Source organism: Danio aesculapii, chromosome 11 (genome assembly GCF_903798145.1).
Source record: "Danio aesculapii chromosome 11, fDanAes4.1, whole genome shotgun sequence".
NCBI classification, from domain to species: Eukaryota; Metazoa; Chordata; class Actinopteri; order Cypriniformes; family Danionidae; genus Danio; species Danio aesculapii.
In genome coordinates this window covers 1,187,410-1,214,224 of record NC_079445.1, presented here as the reverse complement: position 1 = coordinate 1,214,224, position 26,815 = coordinate 1,187,410, and the positions used below count along the sequence as shown (strand labels likewise).

The 26,815-nt window shown below is 37.5% G+C and overlaps 1 protein-coding gene across 13 annotated transcripts in view; it reads left to right on the top strand.

Annotated features, from left to right (window-relative positions):
* atp2b2 (ATPase plasma membrane Ca2+ transporting 2) overlaps positions 1-26,815 on the top strand; it is a 159,917-nt gene that overhangs the window by 33,662 nt on the left and 99,440 nt on the right. For 7 of the 13 annotated variants that reach the window (XM_056468479.1, XM_056468476.1, XM_056468489.1 and 4 more), the window contains exon 1: positions 10,541-11,328. In XM_056468479.1, the coding sequence (XP_056324454.1) occupies positions 11,130-11,328 (199 nt within the window). In that variant the 5' untranslated portion in view covers positions 10,541-11,129. Of the gene's footprint in view, positions 1-10,540; positions 11,329-26,815 lie in introns of those variants that run through there. The other 6 variants (XM_056468484.1, XM_056468480.1, XM_056468487.1 and 3 more) reach the window with 2 other exon arrangements.

Below are 26,815 nucleotides of genomic sequence, written 5' to 3'. Positions count from 1 at the left end.
AAGGGGCTAATAATATTGACCTTAAAATGGTTTTAAAAAATTAAAAACTGCTTTTATTCAAGCCGAAATAAAACAAATAAGAAGAAAAAATATTATCAGACATACTGTGAAAATATCCTGAATCTGTTAAACATCATTTGGGAAATATTTAAAAAAGAAAACAATTTCAAAGGGCGGCTAATTCTGACTTCAACTGTATATATTGCTTTATATTCAAAGTGCATTTAAATTAAACATATTTCATTATATAAATATATATTTCTGAGTGCTGTTTGAGCAAGAGCGTTTTTTCCCCCTCTGTATTTCCTATAATAGTTTTTTAATTATGGAGAAAGTCATATTTCTTTTATTCTGTCTGGAATAATTGCAGTATTAACACTTTAACAAATAATTTTAAGGCCATTATTATTAGCCACATTAAGAATTTTTTGATTGTCCACAGAATAAACCACTGTTAAACAGTGACTTGCCTGATTAACCCAGTTAAGCCTTTAAACATCACTTTAAACTGAATACTAGTGTCTTGGAAAAAAAAAACTGTCATCATGGCGAAGACACAAGTAGTTCGTCATTAGACATTATTTCTGGTTTAACACTGTCTCCTTGTGTAGGCTGCTGCTGCTGCTGCTGCTGTTGTGCAGTGCAGCTCCTGATTCACCGAGTGAATCCTGAGCTCCAAATATAGCCGGGGTGGCGTGCTTAATATTTGATGTGTTTTTCACTGTGTTGTGGCTGATCTGTGTTCACACTTAGACACGTTACCCACATCAGACCCAGAACACACACACAGACGGATGATGTTTGCATGATCAGATGCGGAGACTCTGGATCAATACTTCTGATCAGTGGAAAACAGCTGGAAAACTGCCAAAATGTCATCACGCACTGATTACTGTGGGAAATACAAGAGACATTTGACGCACACACATATGCGCGCCCTCAGTCACACACGCTCACCTACACAAACGCACACACACACACACTCACGCGCACATACTCATACAGATATTAACACACATACACACATACTCACAAATACGCACACACACACACACACACACACACACACACACACACACACACATGCGCGCTCACACTCACACACATATGCAGTACACACATGCGCTCAGTCTCACGCACACACACACACACCGAGCAGTGAAAGCCCTCTCAGATGTCCAGTGTTTGCCTCCAGTATGATCTAATGCTGCATATTGATCCAGTGCAGAGGATTCACCTTCACTGCACACACACACCTGCATGGAGGACACTCACTCTGTGCGTCTGTGTCTCTGTGTGTGTGTGTGTGTGTGTGTGTGTATATCTTGTATTTGTAATGTTGTGTGGGTCAAGTGTCCCCACAAGTATAGCAATACCAGTAAATTTTGACCTTGTTGTAACCTTTTTTGGTCTTTATGAAGAAAAGGGCTCATAAATCAGACAGAATGAAGTATTGTAAGGATGTAAAGTGCAGATTGTTTACTGTGAGGGTTGAGTTTAGGAGAGAATATACGATCTCTACAGTAGAAACATCATTGCAGACATGGAGAGACCATAAGGATGTACGTGTATGTGTGTGTGTGTACTCACTTTATAAAGTCAACTAATCGCTTTAAAAGCAGCAGGTTTACTCTTTATAAAGTCAACTAATCACTTTAAAAGCAACAGGTTTACTTACTTATTAAAGTCAACTAATCGCTTTAAAAGCAACAGGTTTACTCACTTACTAAAGTAAAGTCAACTAATCGCTTTAAAAGCAACAGATTTACTCACTTATTAAAGTCAACTAATCGCTTTAAAAGCAACAGATTTACTCACTTTATAAAGTCAACTAATCAATTTAAAAGCAACAGGTTTACTCATTTAATAAAGTCAACTAATCGCTTTAAAAGCAACAAGTTTACTCATTTAATAAAGTCAACTAATCGCTTTAAAAGCAACAGGTTTACTCACTTTATAGTCAAATAATCGCTTTAAAAGCAACAGGTTTACTCACTTAATAAAGTCAACTAATCGCTTTAAAAGCAACAGGTTTACTCATTTAATAAAGTCAACTAATCGCTTTAAAAGCAACAGGTTTACTCACTTTATACAGTCAACTAATCGCTTTAAAAGCAACAGGTTTACTCATTTAATAAAGTCAACTAATCGCTTTAAAAGCAACAGCTTTACTCACTTTATAAAGTCAACTAATCAATTTAAAAGCAACAGGTTTACTCATTTAATAAAGTCAACTAATCGCTTTAAAAGCAACAAGTTTACTCACTTTATAGTCAAATAATCGCTTTAAAAGCAACAGGTTTACTCACTTAATAAAGTCAACTAATCGCTTTAAAAGCAACAGGTTTACTCATTTAATAAAGTCAACTAATCGCTTTAAAAGCAACAGATTTACTCACTTTATACAGTCAACTAATTGCTTTAAAAGCAACAAGTTTACTCATTTAATAAAGTCAACTAATCGCTTTAAAAGCAGCAGGTTTACTCACTTTATACAGTCAACTAATCGCTTTAAAAGCAACAGGTTTACTCACTTTATACAGTCAACTAATCGCTTTAAAAGCAACAGATTTACTCACTTTATACAGTCAACTAATCGCTTTAAAAGCAGCAGGTTTACTCACTTTATAAAGTCAACTAATCAATTTAAAAGCAGCAGGTCTACTCATTTAATAAAGTCAACTAATCGCTTTAAAAGCAACAGGTTTACTCACTTTATAGTCAAATAATCGCTTTAAAAGCAACAGGTTTACTCACTTATTAAAGTAAAGTCAACTAATCGCTTTAACAGCAACATGTTTACTCACTTATTAAAGTAAATTTACTAATCACTTTAAAAGCAGCAGGTTTACTCACTTATTAAAGTCAACTAATCGCTTTAACAGCAACAGGTTTACTCACTTATTAAAGTAAAGTCAACTAATCGCTTTAACAGCAACAGGTTTACTCACTTATTAAAGTAAAGTCCACTAATGGCCCTTTCCGCTGTATGAACACTCCTCTGCACACCTTGACCTGTTCAGCTTTTCCTCTCGGCTGCTCTTTGGCAGATCTGCCGTTGAGGGACAGACTGCATTAAGCTCTTGGCGGCAACAAAAGGGCGATCGCTCAGACCGCGCTGTGTGTTGTGTGTTCAGTCATGTGTATGTTATCCAGCACGCTCCGCAAAGGCCTGACAACCCTGGAGCGATCGCTGCTTTCTTCAAAAGAGCCGCAGACAAAAGACCACTCTCAGAAGAAAAGCCTCGCAATCTCTTTACCCTTTACACCAAAATGACTTCCAGTGGCAAGCTTTCATGCTCAGCTGTTTGTTTCAGGAATAGCCACATTCACCTCCCTGATGAGAAATCACAGCACATTAAAGCTGCCATCAGATTAAAATAAAGTTTGTTTAGATGTTAGTATTAGCATTGTTCGTTTTTATGATATCTATTAGCTAGTGCTCTCCAAAACAGTGACAAAATTCATATTTAGAAGATATAACACTGCTATAAACATGTAAAGCTTGTACTTTGTCACTTTCACCTTCCACCAGCTCAGTTTTTCATCAAATCTTCTGACCAATCAAATGCTCTCGAGTGTCTGACATGCCCCGCCCACTTCAAGGCGCTTCACATTTGATGCGATTGAGCGCAGTTTATTTTTTTAAATGTGATTTTATTGTATTTTTATTAATTGAAGCTATTTTAACTAGATAATTGAAAATGTTTGATAACAATTTGCTCTTTTTCTTTAGTTAGAATTTTTTAACGTGATATTATTGTATTTTATTTTTTTAATTGAAGCTATTTTAAATATATAATTGAAAACGTATAACGATATGCTCTATTTTTTGTTTAATTGTTTAATATGATTAATTTACAGTGTTTAAATTAAATTATTTATTAATTGATAGTGTTAATTTATACATTTAATTAAAAAATATATTTGAAAATGTATAATTATATGCAAATTTTTTTTAAAAGTTTTTATATTATTATATTATATTTTTTAATTAATTGAAGCTATTTTAAATATAAAATTGAAAATGTATAATAACAATTTGCTCATTTCTCAGTAATTTTTTTAAATATGATTTTATTCTTTTATTTTTATCTGTCAAAGCAATATAGCACAACGTGGAACTGTACGTTAAACACTTGAAAGGTTTCGTGAAGTGCTTTGAATGCATTTTTATTTTACGTTTGACATGATCTTATCTAAAACATAAAGAGAGGGCATATAGTAGCTCCTCCCCTTTAAAAAAACAGCCAATAGTGTTTCGTTATTCCAGTTTCCCCAGTTTTGTCCTGTCCCCACCTGCAAAAGACCACAGCTAAACATATAAGTAGTTTTATTTTCACTGCTTGTTCCTGCTACTCTGTTATTTGCTGCACTTGCTTCTCTTTTGAATATAAATAAGCAAACATATTTTATTTTATTTGAGTTTTATTAAATGGAATGATGAACATAGACATGAATGAGGAGCTTTTCAGAACATAGAAATACAGTTAGGCGGCTTAGTGGTCAGCACTGTGGCCTCACAGCAAGAAGGTCGCTGGGTCGAGTCCCGGCTGGGTCAGTTGGCATTTCTGTGTGGAGTTTGCATGTTCTCCCCGTGTTGGCGTGGGTTTCCTCCGCCTGCTCCGGTTTCCCCCACAATCCAAGCACATGCGCTATTGGGGAATTGATGAACTAAATTGGCTGTAGTGTATGAGTGTGTGTGAATGAGTGTGTATGGGTGTTTCCCAGTGATGACAAACATATGCTGGGATAGTTGGCGGTTCATTCTACTGTCGAAGGAAAATGAATGAATGAATGCATGTACTGTCATCATGGCAAAGACAAAAGAAATCAGTTATTAGAAATGAGTTCATAAATGTAAAAAAAACACAGTATAGCATTTACTATAGTATCTGTTTATGTTGATCATCATCATAAAGCCTGATTTAACAAGCAGAGCAATGCTAGAAATAATAAAAATGACATGTTCCTGTTCATTTAGCACAATTAAAAGCATCTCATTAAATAATTACAGGCCGGCATGAATAATGAAAATGCCTGCACTTCCTCAGATTGCTCCGGCATGTCAACTATTATATTACTGCTTTGTGGAAAGAGGAGATGCTGGTCAAAGAGCGCCGAGCGGCTGTGTTTGACTGTATTTATGCTTCATCTCGTCAGGGAAATCCTATTGAGATGTGAATTATCCTCTTCTAGGCGACACACAGTTTCACAAAGCAAAAAAACATCTTAACAAAGATAAAATACAACATGTAATGCATAATTTAACTATATATACACTCATTGAAAAATAACGATTAGTTGACTTTAAAAAGGTTGCCTTAAAAATGTGAACACCGCAAAAACAAGCAAAGAATGCATTTCATACTTAGAGTTTTGGTCTTGTTTCTTGTCTAAATATCTAAAAATACTTAAATTAAGAGTTTTTAAGTTGCCAATAGAGATATCTTTAGTTTTGGTTTGAAATAGGTACTTAAACAATTGGTATATTAGCTTGTTTTAAGGAAAAACTCACTTAATTTTGACTCATTATTTCTGAAACAAAACTATATTTTATAATTCCCTGCTGAAAAATCCTTCTTAAACTAGCCTAGGCTGGTTGGCTGGTTTTAGCTGGTTGACCAGCCTGGTTTTAGAGGGGTTTTGGCCATTTCCAGGCTGGTTTCCAGCCTTTTCCAGCCTGGTCTTAGCTGGTCAGGCTGGAAAATAACCAGCTAAAACCAGCTAAAACCATCTTGATCCGCCTGGTTTAAGCTGGACATAGCTGGTTTTGGCTGGGCTCCCAGCCTGGCTAGGCTGTTCAAGCTGATTTTAGCTGGTCATTTTCCAGCTTGACCAGCTAAGACCAGGCTGGAAATGGCTGGAAACCAGCCTGGAAATGGCCAAAACCCCTCTAAAACCAGGCTGGTCGACCAGCTAAAACCAGCCAACCAGCCTAGGCTGGTTTAAGCTGTTTTTTTCAGTAGGGATGCTTCTTGGTTTAAGAATTTTTAGATACTTGGACTAGAAACAGGACAAAAACTCTAAGAAAGAAAGGCATTAAATGATCTTTTTACCTAAAGTCAATACGTAGCTTTTTATGTTCAATTGGGAATAAACCAATTTCTTTATTAATTGTTAATTATTCTTAATTAATTGTATTGTTGACTGCTTTATTGAGCATTGGTTTACAGTGGGGGAAATAAGTATTGAACACGTCAGCATTTTTCTCAGAAAACATATCTCTAAAAGTGCTGTTGACTTGAAATTTTCCCTGGATGTCGGTAACAACCAAAAAAAAATCCATATATGCAAAGAAAACAAACCTAATTAGTTTGCAAATTAAGTTCTGTGTAATAAAATTAAATGACACGGGGGAAAAAGTGTTGAACACATGAAGAAAGGGTGGTGTTTTTGGGCAGTGAAAGCCCAGACAGCAGCTGAAATCTCTCAGTAGTTCTTCAGCAACCCTCTGCCCTTCCTCAGTGTAAATGAATATCAGCTGCTTCAGTCCAACATCTACATAAGCAGGAGGATGAAGATGAAACCAGGGTGGACATTTCAGCAAGACAATGATCTAAAACACAGCCAAGGAGACTCTCAGATGCTTTCAGAGAAACAAAATCAAGCTGTAGAATGGCCCAGCCAATCACCTGATCTCAATCCAATAGAGAATACAAAATAAAGCTCAGATTTATTAGACGAGACCCACAGGAACATCAAGATTTTGACTCTCTGTTGAAGCTATGCATGTGACTTCGTTCTCCATATGAGAGGTGTCTTTAAGCTGCTTTTTTTTTTTGCTTCATTTTATTACGCATAACTTTATTTGTAAATTAGATTTGTTTTCTTTTCCATATATGTTTTTTTTGGTTGTTACCAACATCTGGGGAAAATTGCAAGTCAACAGCACCTTTAGAGATATGTTTTCTGAGAAAAAGGGTGACGTGTTGATTATTTATTTCCCCCACTGTATATAGTTTCATGGTTTTGAAGGCTAACAGAGGGTCTGTTTAACATACATGCATGCATACATGAATTAATAAATACTTATGAATAAATAAATCAACAAACAAACTGGTGTCATCTGTTGAGCAGCCCTGCAGGTCAGGTCTGCAATGTACAGTTTTATTAGTGTAAATTATTGTATTTAGGCTGATTTAATATTATTTTTGACTTAAATAGTACAACAGATGATGTGTTAGTGTGCTTACACAATCCTGTTGATAATAAACATGATTTTTTATCTGTCTCTGTTTAACAAAAACATGTTGAAATGAACACATTTGCTGTCTAAACTACATAAACAACTTACTTTAAATAACGAATGTGAAATGAACTCTTTTTCTAATATTTCCCAAGTGCTTATTAATGGAGATAAGATATTTATAAACATTTAAAATTATTTCTTTAGTCTTTATCATGCTTACAGTACGTATGCTAATACCTTATTTTACAAGATATTCAGCTTAAAGTGCAATTTAAAGGCTTAAAATTAATGAAATTATAATATATAACTTTTTACTCTATTAGATGTCTATGTGTTCAACCAAAGACCTTAAAAATACGTTAAAAGGGACTTTGGTACGATCTATGTAGACTTAACAGATACTCAAACACCCATAATGCACTGTGATAGATTGCGTGGCAAAACCCGCGTCTGACCACAAGATGGCGTCCGCAGCGGAATCCTATCGCTGTAAGTTTCAAAAGTAACATTTGCATACACATTTCTCCTTGTTACAGATCGTCTGATCGCAGCTCACAAGAGAATACAATTAATTATATATAGTTTATTTATTATATACATGTGTGTATTTCTGTAGTGGCTTTATAACAGCCTAAGATGCATTTTCCAAATAAGTGACAGTTGAGGGTTTCCATGACTACAGCAATGCATGTCAGTAAACGGAGGAACAGAATACAAAATAAAGGTAAACTCTTGATATATTCATATAAAAGGTTAGTAAAATAATGTAATATATTAGCAAATGTAGGCCTAATTTACATTATTTACTATACAAATTTACAACAGATACTATTATTGTGTGTGTACTGCTTACCTGAATGTAGTCTGTTGTGTGAATCTGTGAACTGTGTTTAATGTTAGACTGGTAATCTGTTGAATCGATGATTTCTTGTGCATCTTTCTGTCACTATGTACACTTGTATATATTTTGTATGTTGATATTTACTTATTATGTGTTGTATACTGAGAGGGAAAGTAACAAACTACTCACATAACGTTACCATAAATTATATTTAACATTACTAGAAAAATATCTTTAAACTGCATTTACAATTATTATTCATTCATTGATTTTCTTTTCGGCTCAGTCCCTTTATTAATCAGGGGTCGCCACAGCGGATGAACCACCAACTATTCCAGCATATGTTTACTGGGTTGCCCCTCCAGCCGCAACCCAGTACTGGGAAACACCCATACATTCTCATGTTCACACTTATACACTACGGCCGACTTACCCAATTCCCCCATAGGGCATGTGTTTGGACTGTGGAAGAAACCCGAAGTGTTTGGACCCAAAGGAAACCCACGCCAACATGCGCTATAGGGGAATTGATTAACTAAATTGGCCGTAGTGTGTGTGTGTGTGTGTGTTCGGGTGTTTCCCAGTTCTGTACTGACATCCTCTGCGTAAAACATATGCTGGAATAGTTGGTGGTTCATTCCGCTGTGGTGACCTCTGAAATAGGAACTAAGCTGGAGGAAAATGAATGAACATGTTAAGATAAAAACATTACAATATGACAGTTTTTAAAGGGGATTCTTGCTATTCAATATTTTGTTTAACAGTAACTTTCATTTGACATATAATAGAACATATTTAATAAACAGCTAATAAAGACAGTGCTGTAGCTATATGTAGATTATAAATGTTGCTGCTGCAGAATAATACTGAATAGCTTTCTTTTAACGCATTTTAGCTCAAACTAATCTCAACACCAGCTGCTTTCCCCACACACACCTGACAAATTTGTGCATATTAGACTGAGTTTTGATATTTTGTACAGATTATATATTTTTTGCCAGTACACTAAAAATGTTGTACCAACATAAATTAAGTAAGTTAACCTAATTGTTTTTACAAATTTAAAATGGATTGAACGTAAATGGATTTAAATTGATTGAACGTAAAACAATTAAGTTGTCCCCCCAAAAAATAATCACATTGTTTTCTGAAAGCAAAAATCATTAAATACACTCAAAAATGACTCAAAAATGATTTTAAGTCTATCCTCATATCGAGAATAATATTTTAAAAAGCTGATACTGATGGATAATAATGAGCTTTTAAAAATTAGATGCAGGTCTTTTAAATAATCACATTGTTTTCTGAAGGCAAAAATCATTAAATACACTTAAAATATAATTTTTGCTGATTGTTCAAACTACTTGATTTAAATGACCAACTATTCCAGCATATGTTGATTCAGCTCATTTAAATCAAGTAGTTTGAACAATCAGCAAAAATCATATTTTAAGTGTATTTAATGATTTTTACTTTGAAAAAACAATGTGATTATTAAAAAGACATGCATCTAATTTTTAAAAGCTCATTATTATCCATCAGTATCAGCTTTTTAAAATATTAATCCCAATATGCAGATAGCTTTAAAATCATTCTTGAGTCCTTTTTGAGTATATTTAATGATTTTTGCTTTCAGAAAACAATGTGATTATTTAAAATACCTGCATCTAATTTAAAAAATTGAATTATTAACCATGAATATCAGCTTTTTAAAATGTTATTCTCCATATGCAGATAGCTTTAAAATCATTTTTGAGTCATTTTTTGAGTGTATTTAATGATTTTTGTCTTCAGAAAATAATGTGATTATTAAAAAGACGTGCATCTCATTTTTTAAATTGAATTATTAACGATCAGTATCAGCTTTTTAATATATTATTGCCAATATGCAGATAGCTTTAAATTAATCCAGTATCTACTTATACATCAGTGCATCTTTAGTTACAATATTTTTTTTTAGCATGTGCTCATTTCTGCTGTCGGGATGCAAAAACAGCAACACTATAGGTTTTTTTTTTGGTCATGCTACACCATTTTTAATTGGAAACAGTAGCTTGCTGGAAAAGCGACACCATTTTGAAACCACCGAGCTACTGTTTCTTTACTGAAAAATAAATGTATGTCGTAAATCCCAGAGATGCTACTGAAACTCGAGTTGAAGCAGTTTGCAGCGCATTTAAAAACATTTGTGGGATGCTTTTTTAGTGGCGCTTTATCACTTGAGAATCGTCCCCTAGTTAGTTAGCTAGCTGGTGCTCGATGCATTAACATGGATGCATTATATAATCCTTTAGCATCGCTTGCTGCCCTCCAGCAAACCTTGCTGCAGTGTGGGATGCATCGCCCGCATTTCTGGATAGCGGCAGAGAGCCCTTTGATGCGCAGCGTTCAGATCACACGCATGCTGTAAACACTCACTCGTCCCTTCAGTATTTACACGGCTCTGCATTTAGTCAGAGGGCGATCAAAGCGCAGCACGTCGCAGCTATGCATGACGAGGAGAATCAGAGGAATAGATAGATGGACACCCCCCGTTTCTGTGTGTGTGTATGTGTGAGATGCAGATGCATTGACGACACAATGCCGCGTGCCGTGCTTTCCTAGCGCCTCGCTCACTTTTGTGCTGCTTGCACCTCTGAGAAACACTCATCTCTCTCTCTCTTTTCTCTCTCTCTCGCTCACTCACCCTCCCTCCCCTTCTGTCCTCCTCTCTCTCCGTGTCTCTCTCTGTCTCTGAAGGAGTAATGGAGCGGATCACCATGTAGACAGCAGCCGACGGGAAGCAGGTAGAATGGGAAACCACGTATGGAGCGTCGCCGGTCTGCAGCCGTGGTGAGCGCAGACGTCCTCAGGACCTCTTGCCGCCTTGCATAACGCACTGGAGCCTCTCTTCAATCGCAGACAGCGGACTCAATCTGTTTTTTTCTTCACCCTCCTCTCTCACCTTCCGCTCTGTCCTGCGTTGCGGGTTTTTTTTTTTAAGACACCTGTTCTCCGGTCGCACCAGGGACTCCTAATTTCTGCCCGTGTGGCGTTTTTTCCCTTCGTCTTTTCCCTCCGCTTTTAAGAAAAGCTACCGAGCAATACTCCGCCGCCATGGGGGACATGACGAATAGCGATTTTTACACCAAGAACCAAAGAAATGACAGCAACCATGAAGGGGGATTTGGCTGCTCGCTCATGGAGCTGCGCTCGCTCATGGAGCTCCGAGGAACGGAGGCAGTGGTCAAAATTCAGGAGGACTATGGAGGTACTGAGGGACTGTGCCAGCGGCTGAAAACCTCGCCGACGGAGGGTAAGTGTGTGTCACACGCACTAAACACCATCATACAGTGACACTCTTTCAGATGCTAATCATTGCCATATGCTGCTGCGAGACAGGTTGTTCCCTCCTCAAACCTGCTGCTGATGCTGCTTGGCGGAGTTATTAACTAGGATGTGTCTCCCAGGCAACAGCGCAGGGGTCAAACTAAATTTGCTACTTTGCTCGATGATAGTGTTGCTAGGTAGAAGAAGCTCAATGCCTAATGATTTGAATTATTGCAATTAAACAATCATTAATTCCAGCAGAAATGCGCTCGCTCGCATTGACAGGAAAAACAGCGTCTTCTTTGTGTCTTGATGATTTGTTAGGGTCTGACAGCGGAGTGTCTGTGCTATCCAGCGAATGCAGCATTTGATCTTCTCCTGTTAGATGCGTTGACGTTTGTATCCGTGTTTGAGACTCTGTTGTGTATTTAACCATATTTCCAATGTGTAACCATGTTGTGAATCTTAAATAGCCCTAAAGCATGAATCATTTTTGGATATATTTTATAGATGACTGTCTACATAAGCCAGTCCTTCAGTAGATGCCCTTCCCGCGACAGCGCTAGTGCAGTAGACCGATACAGTTGTAGTCAAAATTATTAGCCCCCCTTTGAATTTAGTTTTCTTTCTTAAATATCTCCCAAATGATGTTTAACAGAGCAAGGAAATTTTCACAGTATGTCTGATAATATTTTTTCTTCTTATTTGTTTTATTTCAGCTTGAATAAAAGCAGTTTTTAAATTTTTAAAAGCATTTTAAGGTCAATATTATTAGCCCCTTTAAGCTATATTTGTTTTCAATAGTCGACAGAACAAACCATCGTTATATAATAACTTGCCTAATTACCCTAACCTGCCTAGTTAACCTAATTAACCTAGTTAAGCCTTTAAATGTCACTTTAAGCTGAATACTAGTGTCTTGAAGAATATCTAGTCTAATATTATTTACTGTCATCATGACAAAGAGAAAATAAATCAGTTATTAGAGATGAGTTATTAAAACTATTATGATTAGAAATGTGTTGGAGAAATCTGCTCTCTGTTAAACAGAAATTAAGGAAAAAATAAACAGGGGGGCTAATAATTCTGACTTCAACTGTATATCCGTCAGCCTGGAGGACGGAATAATCTTGCCGTCTCTGCAAGCGATGTGTTAGCTGTGAGTGTTAGAGGAGTGTGTTTAGGAGCAGGCTGTTGCTCGGCTCGGCTCTGCTGGAGTGACTTGTGCTGACACCCCGAGTGTGACATGATAATGAAGACAAATGGTCACATCTCGTCTTGTTAATAAGCTGAGCAGTAAGGCTTTCTCTCTTCGGACACCATCAGCGCTACCCTGCAATGAGCGTTTAGCACCATCATGTTGGATTCTTTCTTACATTTTCACTATTTCAGACCATTTTAAGGTGACTTTTGTGGAGGTGTTTTAAAAGAGGCACAATCAATGTTTTGGCAGCTTGACTCATTTAGATGTCTACTATATTATATTGTCTACATGTATCTCAGCTTTATGACCTCCAGCAGCCATGCGTCCAACAAACTACCCACATTTTACCAATGAACAAGAAAGGAACAGTATGTTAGGTCATGGTAAACCAGCTGCCGGTTGCATAAACTAGTATCGTAACTGGTCTCAACATGTAAAAGTCATTGACACAGAAAGAGAGATTGTTCTAATCAGAATCTGAATAGTAATATATTGATTACCCCTAACTAACCTCTAGTTAAAGCCTAAAAAACCCAGCGTTGGTTCAGATATCGTCAAACCCGATGTTGGGTTCATTTTTTTCAATTAAATTTTAATTACGGGCGTCACGGGTGTCACGGCAAGAAGGTCGCTGGTATGAGCCTCGGCTGAGTCAGTTGGCATTTCTGTGTGGAGTTTGCATGTTCACCCTATGTTGTCGTGGGTTTCCTCCGGGTGCTCCGTTTTCCCCCACATGTCCAAAAACATGTGCTATAGGGGAATTGGTTAAGCTAAATTGTCCCTAGTGTATGTGTGTGAATGAGTGTGTATGGATGTTTCCCAGTGATGGGTTGCAGCTGGAAGGGTATCCGCTGCGTGAAACATATGCTGGATAAGTTGGCGGTACATTCCGCTGTGGCGACCCCAGATTAATAAAGGGACTGAGCCGAAAAGAAAATGAATGAATGAATGAATGAAATTTTAATTACACTTCTTAACCCAATGGTTGGTTTTGGCTATAACTGACCCAACATTGGGTTATATTAACCCAACATTTTTTTTTTAAATGTCTTGTTCTTAACATGCAATTGGTCACAGGACATACCAACCTAAGATGGCACAGTTTAACTAGAGGTTAGTTAGAGGTAATCATTATCTTACTATTCATGAACTAACCTCTAGTTAAACTCTAAGGAATGATAAGCCATTGTAACCCAACACTGGTTCAGATATGGACAAACCCGATGTTGGTTTCATTTTTTCAATTAAATTTTAATGACACTTTTTAATCCAATGGTTGGTTTTGTCCATAATTTACCCAATGTTGGGTTATTTCAACCCAACATTTTTTTGTTTTTTGTTCTTAGCATAGTGATTTATGCAACTGGTCACAGAATACACAACCAAAGCTGGTACAAGTTAACCAGTCCCCCACTAACTATCCCAGGATGATCCACCAGTTTTAAATGAGCTTTAACATTTGCCCTTTCATCTGGGGTCATTTATCTGATCAACCCTGCTGTTTTGAACCATATTTTGTTCAAAGCTGACAATTCGACTGCCATATACTAGTATATACAGTTAAACACAAAATGATCCTAACCCCAACCTAGGCATGGGATGGTATAAGTTTCTAACAATATGATAACCTTGAAAAAAAATATCACGGTTTCACGGTATTGTAATTACTGCTATAAAATATGTTCTTTTTAGATGTCTGGGTAAAAAACAAGAACTTTTTTCTGCTTTGAACACAATGGCTGCATCCGAAATCGCATACTTCCATACTATATAGTATGTTAAAAACATTAGGCTAGTCGAGTGGTGACCAAATTCATAGAGTTCGAAAAACAGTATGCGAGATTATCTACTACTGGCGAGATTCTAGAGGGCTCATCCGATGGATGCTATGCTATCCCATGATGCACCGAGAGAGGATTCATGAATAGGAGTGAAGCAGGTAGCTCACGTGATTATGACAAAATGGCGTCCATAGTACGTCCAAGTTCCATTCATACCATTCGCATTCATACTGTGTAGAATGCACTTTTCTATTGGTCAAGTAGTAAATTCAAATTCAAATGCAGTACCTACTGAGTAGTAGGTGATTTCGGAAGCAGCCAATATAATTTATTTTGAGAAACAATTAAGATATTTTGGAAGAGTAAACATGTCAGGCGTTATAAACGGTTATCGTCCAATGCCTACCTTAACCTTAAGTCTTTTCCAAATATTTCCCAAGTGATGTTTAACAGAGCAATGGCATTTTACACAGTATTTCTTATGATATTTTTATTCCTATTTCTTTTAGTTTGGATGAAATACAAATATTAATTTTTATTATTTTTTTCAAATCAGCTGTGGTCAATATTATTAGCCCCCTTATTTAATAATACAGTTATTATTGTTTGATTGTCTAAGGAACAAACCACTGTAGTCCTATGACTTGCCTAATTAACCTAACATGCCCAGTTAACCTAATTAAGCTTTTAAATTGGGCTTTAAGTCTACATTTGCAAAATAACTAGTAAAATACTATGGCAAATGAGTTATTAATGTTTAAAATGGGTTGGAAAAAACAGCACGTGGGAAAATTCAAAAAACTCTGACCGTTCTCCAATATGCTGCAAGCTTTCAAACGATGAGCACAGACATTGAAGACTAATGTGTAACTTTATCCCTCTTCGATTTCTTCGAGCTCCCCGGTCAATACGTTTGCCTTTAATCTATGCTTACCTTAGCATAATCAGTCGATGCTGAAGCCGGGCTGATGGAGGGAAGTCAGAGCCTTTCTACTAAATAAAGAAACTGCACTCTAAGGATAAAGCGAGCCTCCTGGATCCTCCTGTAGGCTACGGCACATCATGTGGGTATTATTGAGCTGCCGGAGCGCCCACTTTTCTCAGAGCTGTGGGTGTTGGCCACTCTCACAGAGAGAGTTCCTGGCAGATGGAGCCGAGTGAGGGATGGAGGAGCCTGGCGACCTCCCAAAAAAAGCAGAAAGCATCTCCTTTAAGTCAGATAATGGTGCCGCTAGTTAGGGCTGCGCTATGTATGGTTTCAGCATCCAAATCCCAATGTGTGAATCTGCAATAGTTACGTTGCAGGATCTGCATTGTCAATTTGAGATTGTAATTAATCAGAGATCCCAGTTCAGAACACATGCAAAGCTTAACGCTAGATTTTTTAAGGCCTGTGACGATGAAATCTATGAAGATTTCAAACGAATTTAAAGTCTGCCTCAAATCAAAATTTACAACGTTTATTTTGCTAGCTCACATTGCTATTCTTATGGTGAATAAGTCATCTGTGCAACTTAGCTTACTGTTTTGGTAATCTTTAATGAAAGTCTGACCATTCTTTTCGTTTTGAGTGGCTTCTTCTGTTGATGTCAACCTGAGAGTTTCCATAGCAACTTCTCTGTTAGTGTGCTATGCAAATAAATAAGCCCCTCCCCCGTCTCAATATATTCTGACAATATATTCTGACTATGTGTCTGAAATCGCCTACTATTCAGTAGGTACTGCATTTGAATTTAAATGTACTACTCAACCATTAGTATGAATGTCAGCAGTATGAATGGAACTCGGATGTACTACATCCGCCATTTTGTCATGATCACATGTCAGTCGCATCGCTTCACATGGGATAGTGTAGCGTTCATTGGATGTGCACTTAAGAATCTCGCCGGAAGTACAGTAGTAGGTCATCTGGGTACTTCTCGCATACTGTTTTTCGATTCTATGAATTCAGACATACTACTCAGCTCGCATACTGTGTTTAGCATACTATATAGTTTGGAAGTATGCGATTTCAGACGCAGCATCTGTTTCAGTTTAAGTACATCAGCATACTGAAATAATAGTCTCAACAATGTCCTGTTGATGTGGACTTTAAACATTTGGGCACAAGAAAATTCTAACATTTGAAGCTTTAACAAAGATTGATTGTATTTACTTGTTTCTTCAATGAAGACTACGGTAGTCTCATTTAAAACATTTTTAAAATTGTCGTAAGACAATTGTTGGACAACTTTGACGGAATTTTAATAGGGCTGCATGATATTGGAAAGATCTGATATGGCAATATTTGATTTTTTTGCTATAAATATAGCAAAATGAATACCGTTTCACATTTCAAAAATTGTTTTTCTTGCTTTGTTTTGTCTTGTTTCCAGTCCAAATATCAAAAAAATTCTCAGAGCAAGTAAAAATATTGTTTTGTTTTCACCGTCAGAAGAAAAAAGTCACAATTAATACAAGTTAAATTATCTGCCAATGGAAGTGCAAGTGAAATAATCAGATTTTCACTTTGAAATGTAGATATTTGGACTAGAAACAAGACAAAAAATGATCCAAGAGTTCACACTTAGATATTGTTTGACAACTGTTAGCAGGTTTGGCATGCTCGGAGATAGGTGAGCCCAGGGCTCCCGCCTGGTCCATAGAGCATATGAGGGGAGTACGAGATCAGGTGGTTCTCGAGAGCTCCCCGTGGTAAAAGAAAAAAGGAGGAGAAGGGGTGGATGGGGGGTTTCTTCGGAAAACGAAGATAAGTGAGTAGTTCTAGCTAGGCTACTTATAGTGAGTTGGGGTTAATCTGATTGGCTAACTAGTGAATGTAGATGAGTGGCCAGCTGCAGTAAATCATATCACGTGCTCCTCTCGAAATTAGTTTGAAAACTTCACCAAGTACAATTTTCTTTTTTAGAAATCATATAAATTCCTTACAAACACAGTGATTAAATACAAATCTGTAGCTCCTGGTCAACTGTATTCAGTCATATCTTTGTGATGTGACTATTGCGGATGTGCACATTGTGAAATTGATGCTGAAACGATATAATGTGCAGCACTAGTTTTGATCCACTTCAAACGTTGACTGTACTTTTGATTATTTAACTCCTGTACCTCAATACTATTAGACTCCCCAAAACCATAAAGCACTGTATCTTTGTTCTGCTGTATTCACTTAAGCTTGTATTTTATTAAATGTAATGAAGATTACATCTATCAATGTAAAATAGTGAGTTCTTCTCGAATATATTTAAATCATATCACATAAAAACTAAATATCACAATGTCAGTTTTTTCTAATTTTGCCCAGCTTTACTGCTACGCTGTAGTCAGGATGGATGCCACACGCCATCTAAAAGCTAGCAGCTCAGGGTAGGGAGAATTAATAAGAGTCTATGAAGGACAGGGAAAGGGCTCCTATTTTTACACCGTTCGCTGTACGGGACGGGAATGAATGACTAAGTCCATGTGTTCAGACAGTGGAAGGACGTTTCTGTTGTTGCTGCAGTGCACAGTTTGGCGTAGAGGTGGGCAATGCGGAGCAGCTATTGTATGCTAATGGTGTCGGTGTGCTGTGCCCTCGCACCAGCTGCGAGTCGGCCAGAAGTGTGTGTTCGCTCACCGTGACTGTCCTCCCCCATGCCTTCCTCTGTTCTCATTTCTATTTCAGTCTGATGGGCCATCTCACTTCCACGCAGTGCACATCCTCACCCGAATTAGCCTGTTTAAAAGTAACCAACAGTTAGACTGTCTGGCTGATCTCTGCGCTCACGTTTCTCACACCCTGATGTGTCTCCTGACTAATTCCTAATGAATTGAGAGGTGAAATATCTTGGCTCAGTGCAATTGAGGTGTATTAAAAGCACAGATGGGAGACTTTTATTTAACCTTGCTGCTTAAAGGGATAGTTCACCCACAAATATGAATCCTGTCATCAATGCCTGTCTACAGATCTGTATGCATGTTTTAGATTATTGATTGAAGCACCAAGATGTGCATAAATGTTGAATCATAAAATTTATGCACATGATTAAGTAGGATAACATTTTTATTTGATAAGAAATATTTTGCATAAATTATGACGTGAACACATAATTTAAATATATAAAGTCTGCGCATGCACTTCATTGATATGCATGATGTGATGTAGTTTCTGACAGATGCTGATATAAATGTGCATGGCTTCCGCTACATTCATTCTTCCATGGTGGGGCGCCACACCAAAATTCATCCCGCCATGGCTACATTACAGCTTCAGTGTTTCCTCTTGGATTTTTTCTAGTTGTGGCAGCAGACTCTGTTGGGCATTTTACACAGATTTACCAACTACCTGTGGCAATATTTCATTGACAAATGTCGTGAGCGCAGTATTGCAAGTCGAGATTTAATATGAGCATGCGAGTCTCTGTGCTCGAGTGCCAATTTCCTCTGTTCAAATAAACCTTCAAATATACGCTGCTGAAGTTCTGATTTTCTTGCAAGCCCTCAAATAAACGCTGCTGATGTGTGATTTTAGCGCGTTTATGTAGTAAGTATGTCTCCAACATTTACTAGACTTGTTAGGAATTTTTATGAATGTCTCCAATAGACCTACAGAGCGGCATTAATGTATCCTGAAGTAAAGTGAAACAGCTATAAACTCCAGCAAGATAAAGTCATTGTGTGCAGAGCCATAGACCTTTATCTATTAATTAAATATAATTATAGAAACTGTGCTCATCATAACTGACAGCTACGTCTTGCTGGCCTCACGCATCACACACCTGTCAGTCAGTCAGTCAGTCAGCACGTCACCTTAAAGGGTTAAACAAATAACGCACAGCACTACTACGATTACAGAAAAGGTTTGCGCTGTTATAATTCACTTACATTTGAATACGCTCGGTGTGATTATAACCCGCTATTCACGACTGAATGTTTTGAATGAGACTGCAATGTAGCCGTGGCGGGATGAATTTTGGTGTGGCGCCCGGCCACTGAAGAATAAATGTAGCGGAAACCATGAGCTTCTCATTCAAAACATTCAGCCATTTTTTTTTAATAGCGGGTTATAATTGCACCAAAACGTGTGGATTGTTTTCGTTCTAAAATACATTTTAAAACTAAGATGTATTAGTGTAAACGGGGCCTAAGCGTGTGTTTTTTCACGAGCAGGTTGCTGCGGTTGGTTGGCGGCGGGTGGAGGATTGTGATGCCAGCTGGACGATAGCATCGACTATCGACCCAACCCTAGTTACTATGTTAATATTAGTTAAAGTACAGCTGGATTTTGTTAGATATTATCTCCATTTACTAAAACGATTACAGCCTTTTTATAAACAATTTTAACACATTTTTCGCAATAACTAAGGAATTAACATCAGCTAAGATTAGCATAAGCTTTGGTAGTTTTGATTGTGTCTTTTTGCAGTGTTAACCAACAGTACCCCTATAAATACTGAATTTTCCATCAATATTTCAGCATGTAATAGGTCAGATTAACACGTAAAAATGTTCATGTGTAAACTATTAAGCTAATTAACCAATCAAGAATTTGGCGCTTGAAATACATTGTGAATGTTTTTAAAAAATCACTTTAAAAGTTTTAATAATAAACAATAAATAAGTGCCCACAATATCAATACTGTGTATTTTTATTATCAGCATATATTGAATTATTGAATATCAGAGTAAGTCTAGTTGAGGAGCAAATGCTAAATGCAGCTAATAGGCTAATTTTGCTGCGATTAGAATAGAAAGTAACAGAAGGATGTGCATTTTGGGAGCGAGAGACACTCCATGCAATCCAATGCCGCGTTTAAAGCATTAGAGGCGCTGAAGGTCACAGTGAGTTGGCAAAACATCCCAAAACACAAGACAACCACAGCGCATCCATGCAGCTTCTGCAGCCCTGATTCCCCCAACGTTAATCTGAAGGAGCCGCTTTTGGAGCAATGAAGGTGGCTGTCCACATCGTCACATGGCTACTTAAGCGCTGTCCCACCTTCTCTAGGCTGCGCCCTTGATCAGCACGCTAATCTAGACCGCCGGTCCGTGTTCTCATTCCCCTCTGACATATCCTATTTAGTCTCCTATCCCATCAGGAATTGCTCTGAAGGAGTACAATCTCCTCTAATAAGGACAGTAGAGCTGCCCTGATTCCAGCAGCCATTCTTAAAAGGAGAAAGCATTCCCCTCAGAGGACAGATTATAAATAAGAGAGTGGGCCACATTTCTCCTCTTCCAGGAGACAGACGCTGGTGAACGGGTGACCTTGAGGGTGTAGTTTGAGTCGGTGGCACAGAAAAGCGTGCGACGCATGTAACTTGATCAGGGGTGTCAGGGCCATCTGAAAAGGGGTGTGGATACAGCTTAATCCTTATCAGCCCTGCTCATGAATATTAAGAGGTAACTTATATCAGTAGATGTAACTCGGCTGCTGAAATGCAACAAGCACTTGTTGTGTTTGGATTTCTGATTACCGTTACAGATGCAACCGGGTCGTGTTGACTTGGAGCCTGTAACATTGGGCACACATAACACAGGCTGATTGCAGATGCGATTGGGCTGGTTTCACGCTCTTCACACACAGTTTATTTCATCAATGTCCTGCTATTGTGCAATACCTGTGTTTCCTTACAGGTCACTGGAGGAGTACCTATCAAAATGTACTTTTTGTACTGATCAGGTCCACATTTGTACTAAAAAGGGCCCTTGAAGTGTTCTTGTTTAATGTGTGATGTTATTTGATCTGAAACATAATGACAGGCCAGAGCATATAGTAGCCACTCCCCCTTTAAAATAACAGCCAATAGCATTTTGTTTTTAGTCTTGAAGAGGGCGTGGCTTGTCCGATACTATAGCGCATTTGATTGGTGAGAAGATTTGATATGAAACTGGAGTATGAGGTCAAATACATTGTTTATTAGGGATTCAAAGATCAGCCAATTTAACTATTAACCACACTTTAATTCGTCACGGTTACTTAATCAATTCAATTCATCCATATGGATTATATGACCAGAGAACATTTGTTTTCAAGTGAAGTTGGTTCATTTAAAAGTGAAGATTATGTAGATATTATGTAAATATTCACTGAGATTCATAAGATTAATTATAATGAAGCTGCAGAAACTGTCTTTAAAACATATGTCTTTACTGAGCCCCTCCCCCCAGAGAGCCCTGTTTGATGATTGGCTCCTTTATTAGAAGGCGGTATTACTTTTCTAGATCGGCCATATTGACGTTGCAATTTTCTCCTTCATTTAATACTATGAGAGTGACTCGTCTTGTGTATTGTATAGTCGTTTTGTTACCGCGCAGAAATTTGCAAAAGTTGTACGGAATTTTCATAATATTTAATGTATAGAATGTGATAAATACAATCTCCACTGAGGCTCGGTGTGTTCATACTCACACAAACGGACGGCTCCTGTTGAAGTGGGTCAGGCAGGTGTGTGTCCAATGCTGTAGTGCGTGTCCACTGCCGAAATGTGCCGTCCGACTCCAGTCGCACATCTGTCATGTCGGATGTCTGCGCAACACCGCTAACCAGAGCCAGGTCACTCGCTGATGTGCTGCTTTTTCATTTTGTTACTGTCTTGCTCACCCTCTTGACCTTTGCATCTATTTTTACACCTGTGTGTGTGTGTGTGTGTGTGTGTGTGTGTGTGTGTGTGTGTCGTGACCTGTGGATTGATGCTGTGTCAGCGAGAGCTTAGATGTTGGCACATTTCAGCAAAGCCAGAGACGTACATGAGCACACATTCTGGACTGTTTTCAGGGTGACTGCAACAACTGCTCCTCAATGACACATGCAGAAATACAGCAAACCCACACATTTCTCAAATTTACTTATATTGGCATTGGGCTTATGGTTGGTGTGTGTGTACAGTTAAAGACAAAATTATGAGCCCATGATATTTCTAAAGTGACAACATAATAGTTTTAATAACTCATTTCTAATAACTGATTTAATCTTTGCCATGAAGGCAGTATATAATATTTTACTAGTTATCTTGCAGGTAGGCATGTGCCGGTATTACATTTTCATGCTGCGATTAATTGATTGAGCTTTTATCACGGTATACGGTATTATCACGATATTGTAATTTTACTAGAGAAACAGGTAAAAAAACACAAAAAACTTCAGTTTCCTCAACTTAGTAACTTTAATAACTTTTTAATTAACTAAAAGTACTTCAAACATTTAAATACAAATAAATATAAATAAAACAATACACAATATAAAAGTAAACTTGAGCAATTATATCAAAGTGGATGTGCAAAGAGAAACCGTCTTCGATCAGCAATCCCTCTGCATTTTTTTGGAACCCAAAATATTTCCAAACCTCTGACTTTTTTTTTGAAGGGGGATAAATTGTCGGCAGCTTTCCTCCTTCCGCCATGCTTCTTCTTCGTGTGAGGATTATAGTGCGGTGGCAGCGGCGGCGCGCACTGCGTGCACACAGTGCTTCTACATGCGGGGATTGTTTACATCAGAGTGCGCATCAGTTCTGCACAGCATATACGCAGTGTTTCCTCAAGCGGTTGATGGAAAATAAGCTAAGGCGCGTTCTAAGAATATAAATTCGGATCTATTATTTTTCACGGTGTTTTGAAGTGCCCGCGATAACAATATCGTGCATATTCATTACCGTGATTTATCGCATTACCGAATACCGGCACAAGCCTACTTGCAGGATACTACAATTCAGTTTAAAGGCTTAACTAGGTTAGTTATGTTAACTTGGCAAATTATGCAAGCCATTGGACAACAGTGGTTTGTTCTGTAGCCAATCAAAATCTTAAAGGGCCTAATAATAATAATTTTTTATTCTAGCCAAACTAAAAGAAATCAGACTTTCTCCAGAAGGAATATATTATAGGAAATACTGTGAAAAATGTCCTCTGTTAAACATTACTTGGGAAATACTTGAAAAATAATTACCATTTCACAGGAGGGCTAATAATGTGTAATGTATATCCTATGTTGGTGTCTGCATCAAAAGTGTTTACATTTAAAATATTTTTAATGCTCATAGAATGTTTGTTAAATGCTAATAAAGTGTTATTCAGCATAACAGACGTAGCAATGTTAAATAAGGATACTAAACTGTTCATACTATTATGTAAGTCAAAGACTGAGGGATCATACTAAATGTGATTCAGTTTGAATTAGGGCTGCACTATTATTATGGCAATGTGCGCATATGCAATATTCACATCGCAGGATCTGCAATGTTAAACATATATCTTAACCAGGAGCCACAGTTGCAAAGTATAACCATAATAGAGCACACATTTATCATGTGTTTTTAAGGCCTGTGATTGTGTGAGGATTTCAGGAGTTCAGAGACAAGAAATGTTTATGGTTTGTAACTTAATAGAGGTAAAATGTGTAGAATTAACATAATGAAGACTATTCAGTATTATTTTATATTTGCTTATTCAATTTCTGTAGCCGAATACTATTAAGACTCCCAAGAAAATGGTAAGCACTGTTTATTTCACTTGTATCTTTGATCTGTCGCATTTATCAATGCTTGAAATTTGTTTATGAAATTTTATGCAAATGATAATCAAATGTATATATCAAATGAAATGAATGAATTATTTCCAGATTGAGCTATTAAAGTCATCTGGTAAAATGGTGTTTATATCGCAATATATATTGCAGAAAAACAAAACAATGTCCGACTTTTTCAATATCGTGCAGCCCTAGTTTAAATATGTGAAAAACTTAATGATAAATATATTAAAATGTCAGTTTTTGCACACTTTTAACCATATACAAAACTTATTAGTCATATAGATTTTCTGTTTAACGTATTTAAAGACAATGTTCACCCAAAATGTACGTTCTGCCATCATTTACTCATCTTGTTCAAAGTCTGCTTGAGTTTCTTTCTGAAGAACACTGAAAAACATTGACTCCATGGTATTTTTCTTACTACTGTGGAAGTCAATGGCTGCTTTGTTCCAGCTTTCTTCAGAATATCTTGTTTTGTGTTCATTATGAAAGTCTTTTCGAATCACTTGAGTGTGAGTAAATGGAGTGTAAATGTACAATTTTGGTTGATCTGTCCTTTTAAACATGTTTAGAAATCGCTTATTCTGATGATACACATGAAGAAAGTGATTTTTTTTCATCTTTAGGCACACAATAATCATCATCATCATCATCATCATCATCATGAGAGTGTTAGATATGCACATTGCTGCATGTGTCATTCAGTGTGTCATGATGACAAACACGGTTGTGAGTCACCTCGATGTGAGTCTGTTGCTGTTCTCAGATCTGTATGATCGTCAGATTTCAGACGAATGGACTTTAAAATATAGCATCAACTGCGATTAAAATAGACAATGGCTGCATCCGAAATCACATACTTCCATACTATATAGTACGCTAAAAACTGTGTGTGAGCCGAGTAGAATTCAAAAAACAGCATGTGAGAAGTTGCCGGATGATCTGCTATTTCCGAGATTCTGAACTGCGCGTTCGATAATTGCTATGTCCCATGATGCACTGCTAGATAATTTAAGAATGGGAGTGAAGTGACACAACTGACGCCGGTAGGTCACGTGACATGATCATGACAAACGGTACGTCCAAGTTCCATTCATACTACTCAGTACTATTCATACTGTATAGAATTTACTTTTCTAACAATCATATATTCAGATGTAGTAGCTACACTGAAAAAAGTATTCAAAGATGATTCCTTGGATTTATTCAATTTTTTTACGTCAAGTGGTTGTAAACAATTCATTTGGGCTGAATTTAAACAAACAAATTAAGTTAAAGATTATTAAATTTTATTTGTTTGTTTAAATTCAACACAAATAAATTGTTTGCAACAGTTTTGCATGCAACACTTTTTTCAGTGTACTGAATTGTAGCAAAGACTATAGAATACACAAGACGTGTCACACACTCAGTTTTGAATGGGGAAAAGTGTAAAGGTCAATATGGCGAATGAAGCCCCGCCTTCTAGTACAGGAGCCAATCAGCGCTCGCTATAGACTGATGATTCTCTGGGCGAGGGGCTCAGAGCAGACGTGAGTTTCTGCAGATTTTGTGTGATTCGAAGTCCTGAAATGAAGCTAAAGACACAGTCGTTGTTTAATTTTGTTGGTGATTCCTAATATGAAATTTAATAGTAAACTTGACAAACCATTTTGGAGAATTTGTTGTTTCCCCATTCAAACAAAATGCCCGAGCATACTGACGAGAGGCGTTTCAAAGATGGCCGCCGAGTGAAATGACTTGCCTTAAACGGACTTTGGTAGTAGGCAATGTCGGACGCAGCCAAAATCACTGTTAATTCAATATTAATTCAATATCACTGTTAATTCAGTTCAAGATCTTGCACTATGTACACTCGAAACTGTTTTAACATAATGTTGGGTCAAATATGGACAAACCCAATGTTAAGTGAAGTTTCACAAACTAATTTCGAGAGGAGCACGTGATAGGATTGACTACAGCTGATCCCTACCACTAATCACTAACTAGCCAATCGGATTATTCCAAATTTAATATAAATATACAGCCTAAACTTCATTCCTCATCGTCGTTTTTGGAACCCCCCCCCCATCCATCCCTTCTCCCTCCTCCTCAATTCTAATTTTGGGCGACACGGTGGCTCAGTAGCTAGCACTGCTGCCCCACAGCAAGGGGGTCATTGGTTTAAATGCTAGCTGAGCCTGTCGACACTCTCTGTGGGGAGTTTGCATGTTCTCCCTGTGTTCGCGTGGGTTTTCCCCGGGTGCTCCGGTTTCCTCCCACACAAAAAACATGCAACAAAATTAAAGTCACAAGCACTTACTGCGTAAAGTTAGCAGTTTATTCTTGGGAAGTTATCGAGAACTACCTGATCTCGTATCCCTCCTAATGCTTATTGACCAGGCGGGAGCCTTGGGCTCATCTATCTCCAAGCTCAGGGTTCTCTCCCGGGACAGCATGCCAAACCTGCTAAAATAGTTAAGCATTATCTAAGTGAGAACTCTTGAAATTAATTTAATTTAAACAACAGCTTTTAACCCAGTAGTTGGATTCATCCATATTGACCCATTTGTTGACAGTTGTGTGGTATTGTCCCACCCCCTTCCTCTGTGATTGGACGGCTAGCTCAAAAGTGGCACTGATTTGCGATGTGTTTTTAATACAAAAAAACAGCGATTGCTCAGCGCTGACCGTAAAGTGGCCACTCATCACTCAAATAACGTAAGGAAAATGTTATATGAACGTTCAGCTAACGTTCAGAAAATCATTACATTTCTTAGTTTAAAAATGAAGGCCCCGAACACTTATAAAGTCAGTTTAAACCTTTAATTTCAGTATGATGACACATTTCCTGCTAAAGTGGAATATTGATTAGGGGCGGGGCTTTGTTTTGGAGGGGTGTGACCAAGCAGATTTCACCCAGTCAGAGTCATCAGAGAAGGAAGTGGATTAACTTGCACAGATTAATTGTTCACCTTTAGACTGACATTATGCGCTGGCAAAA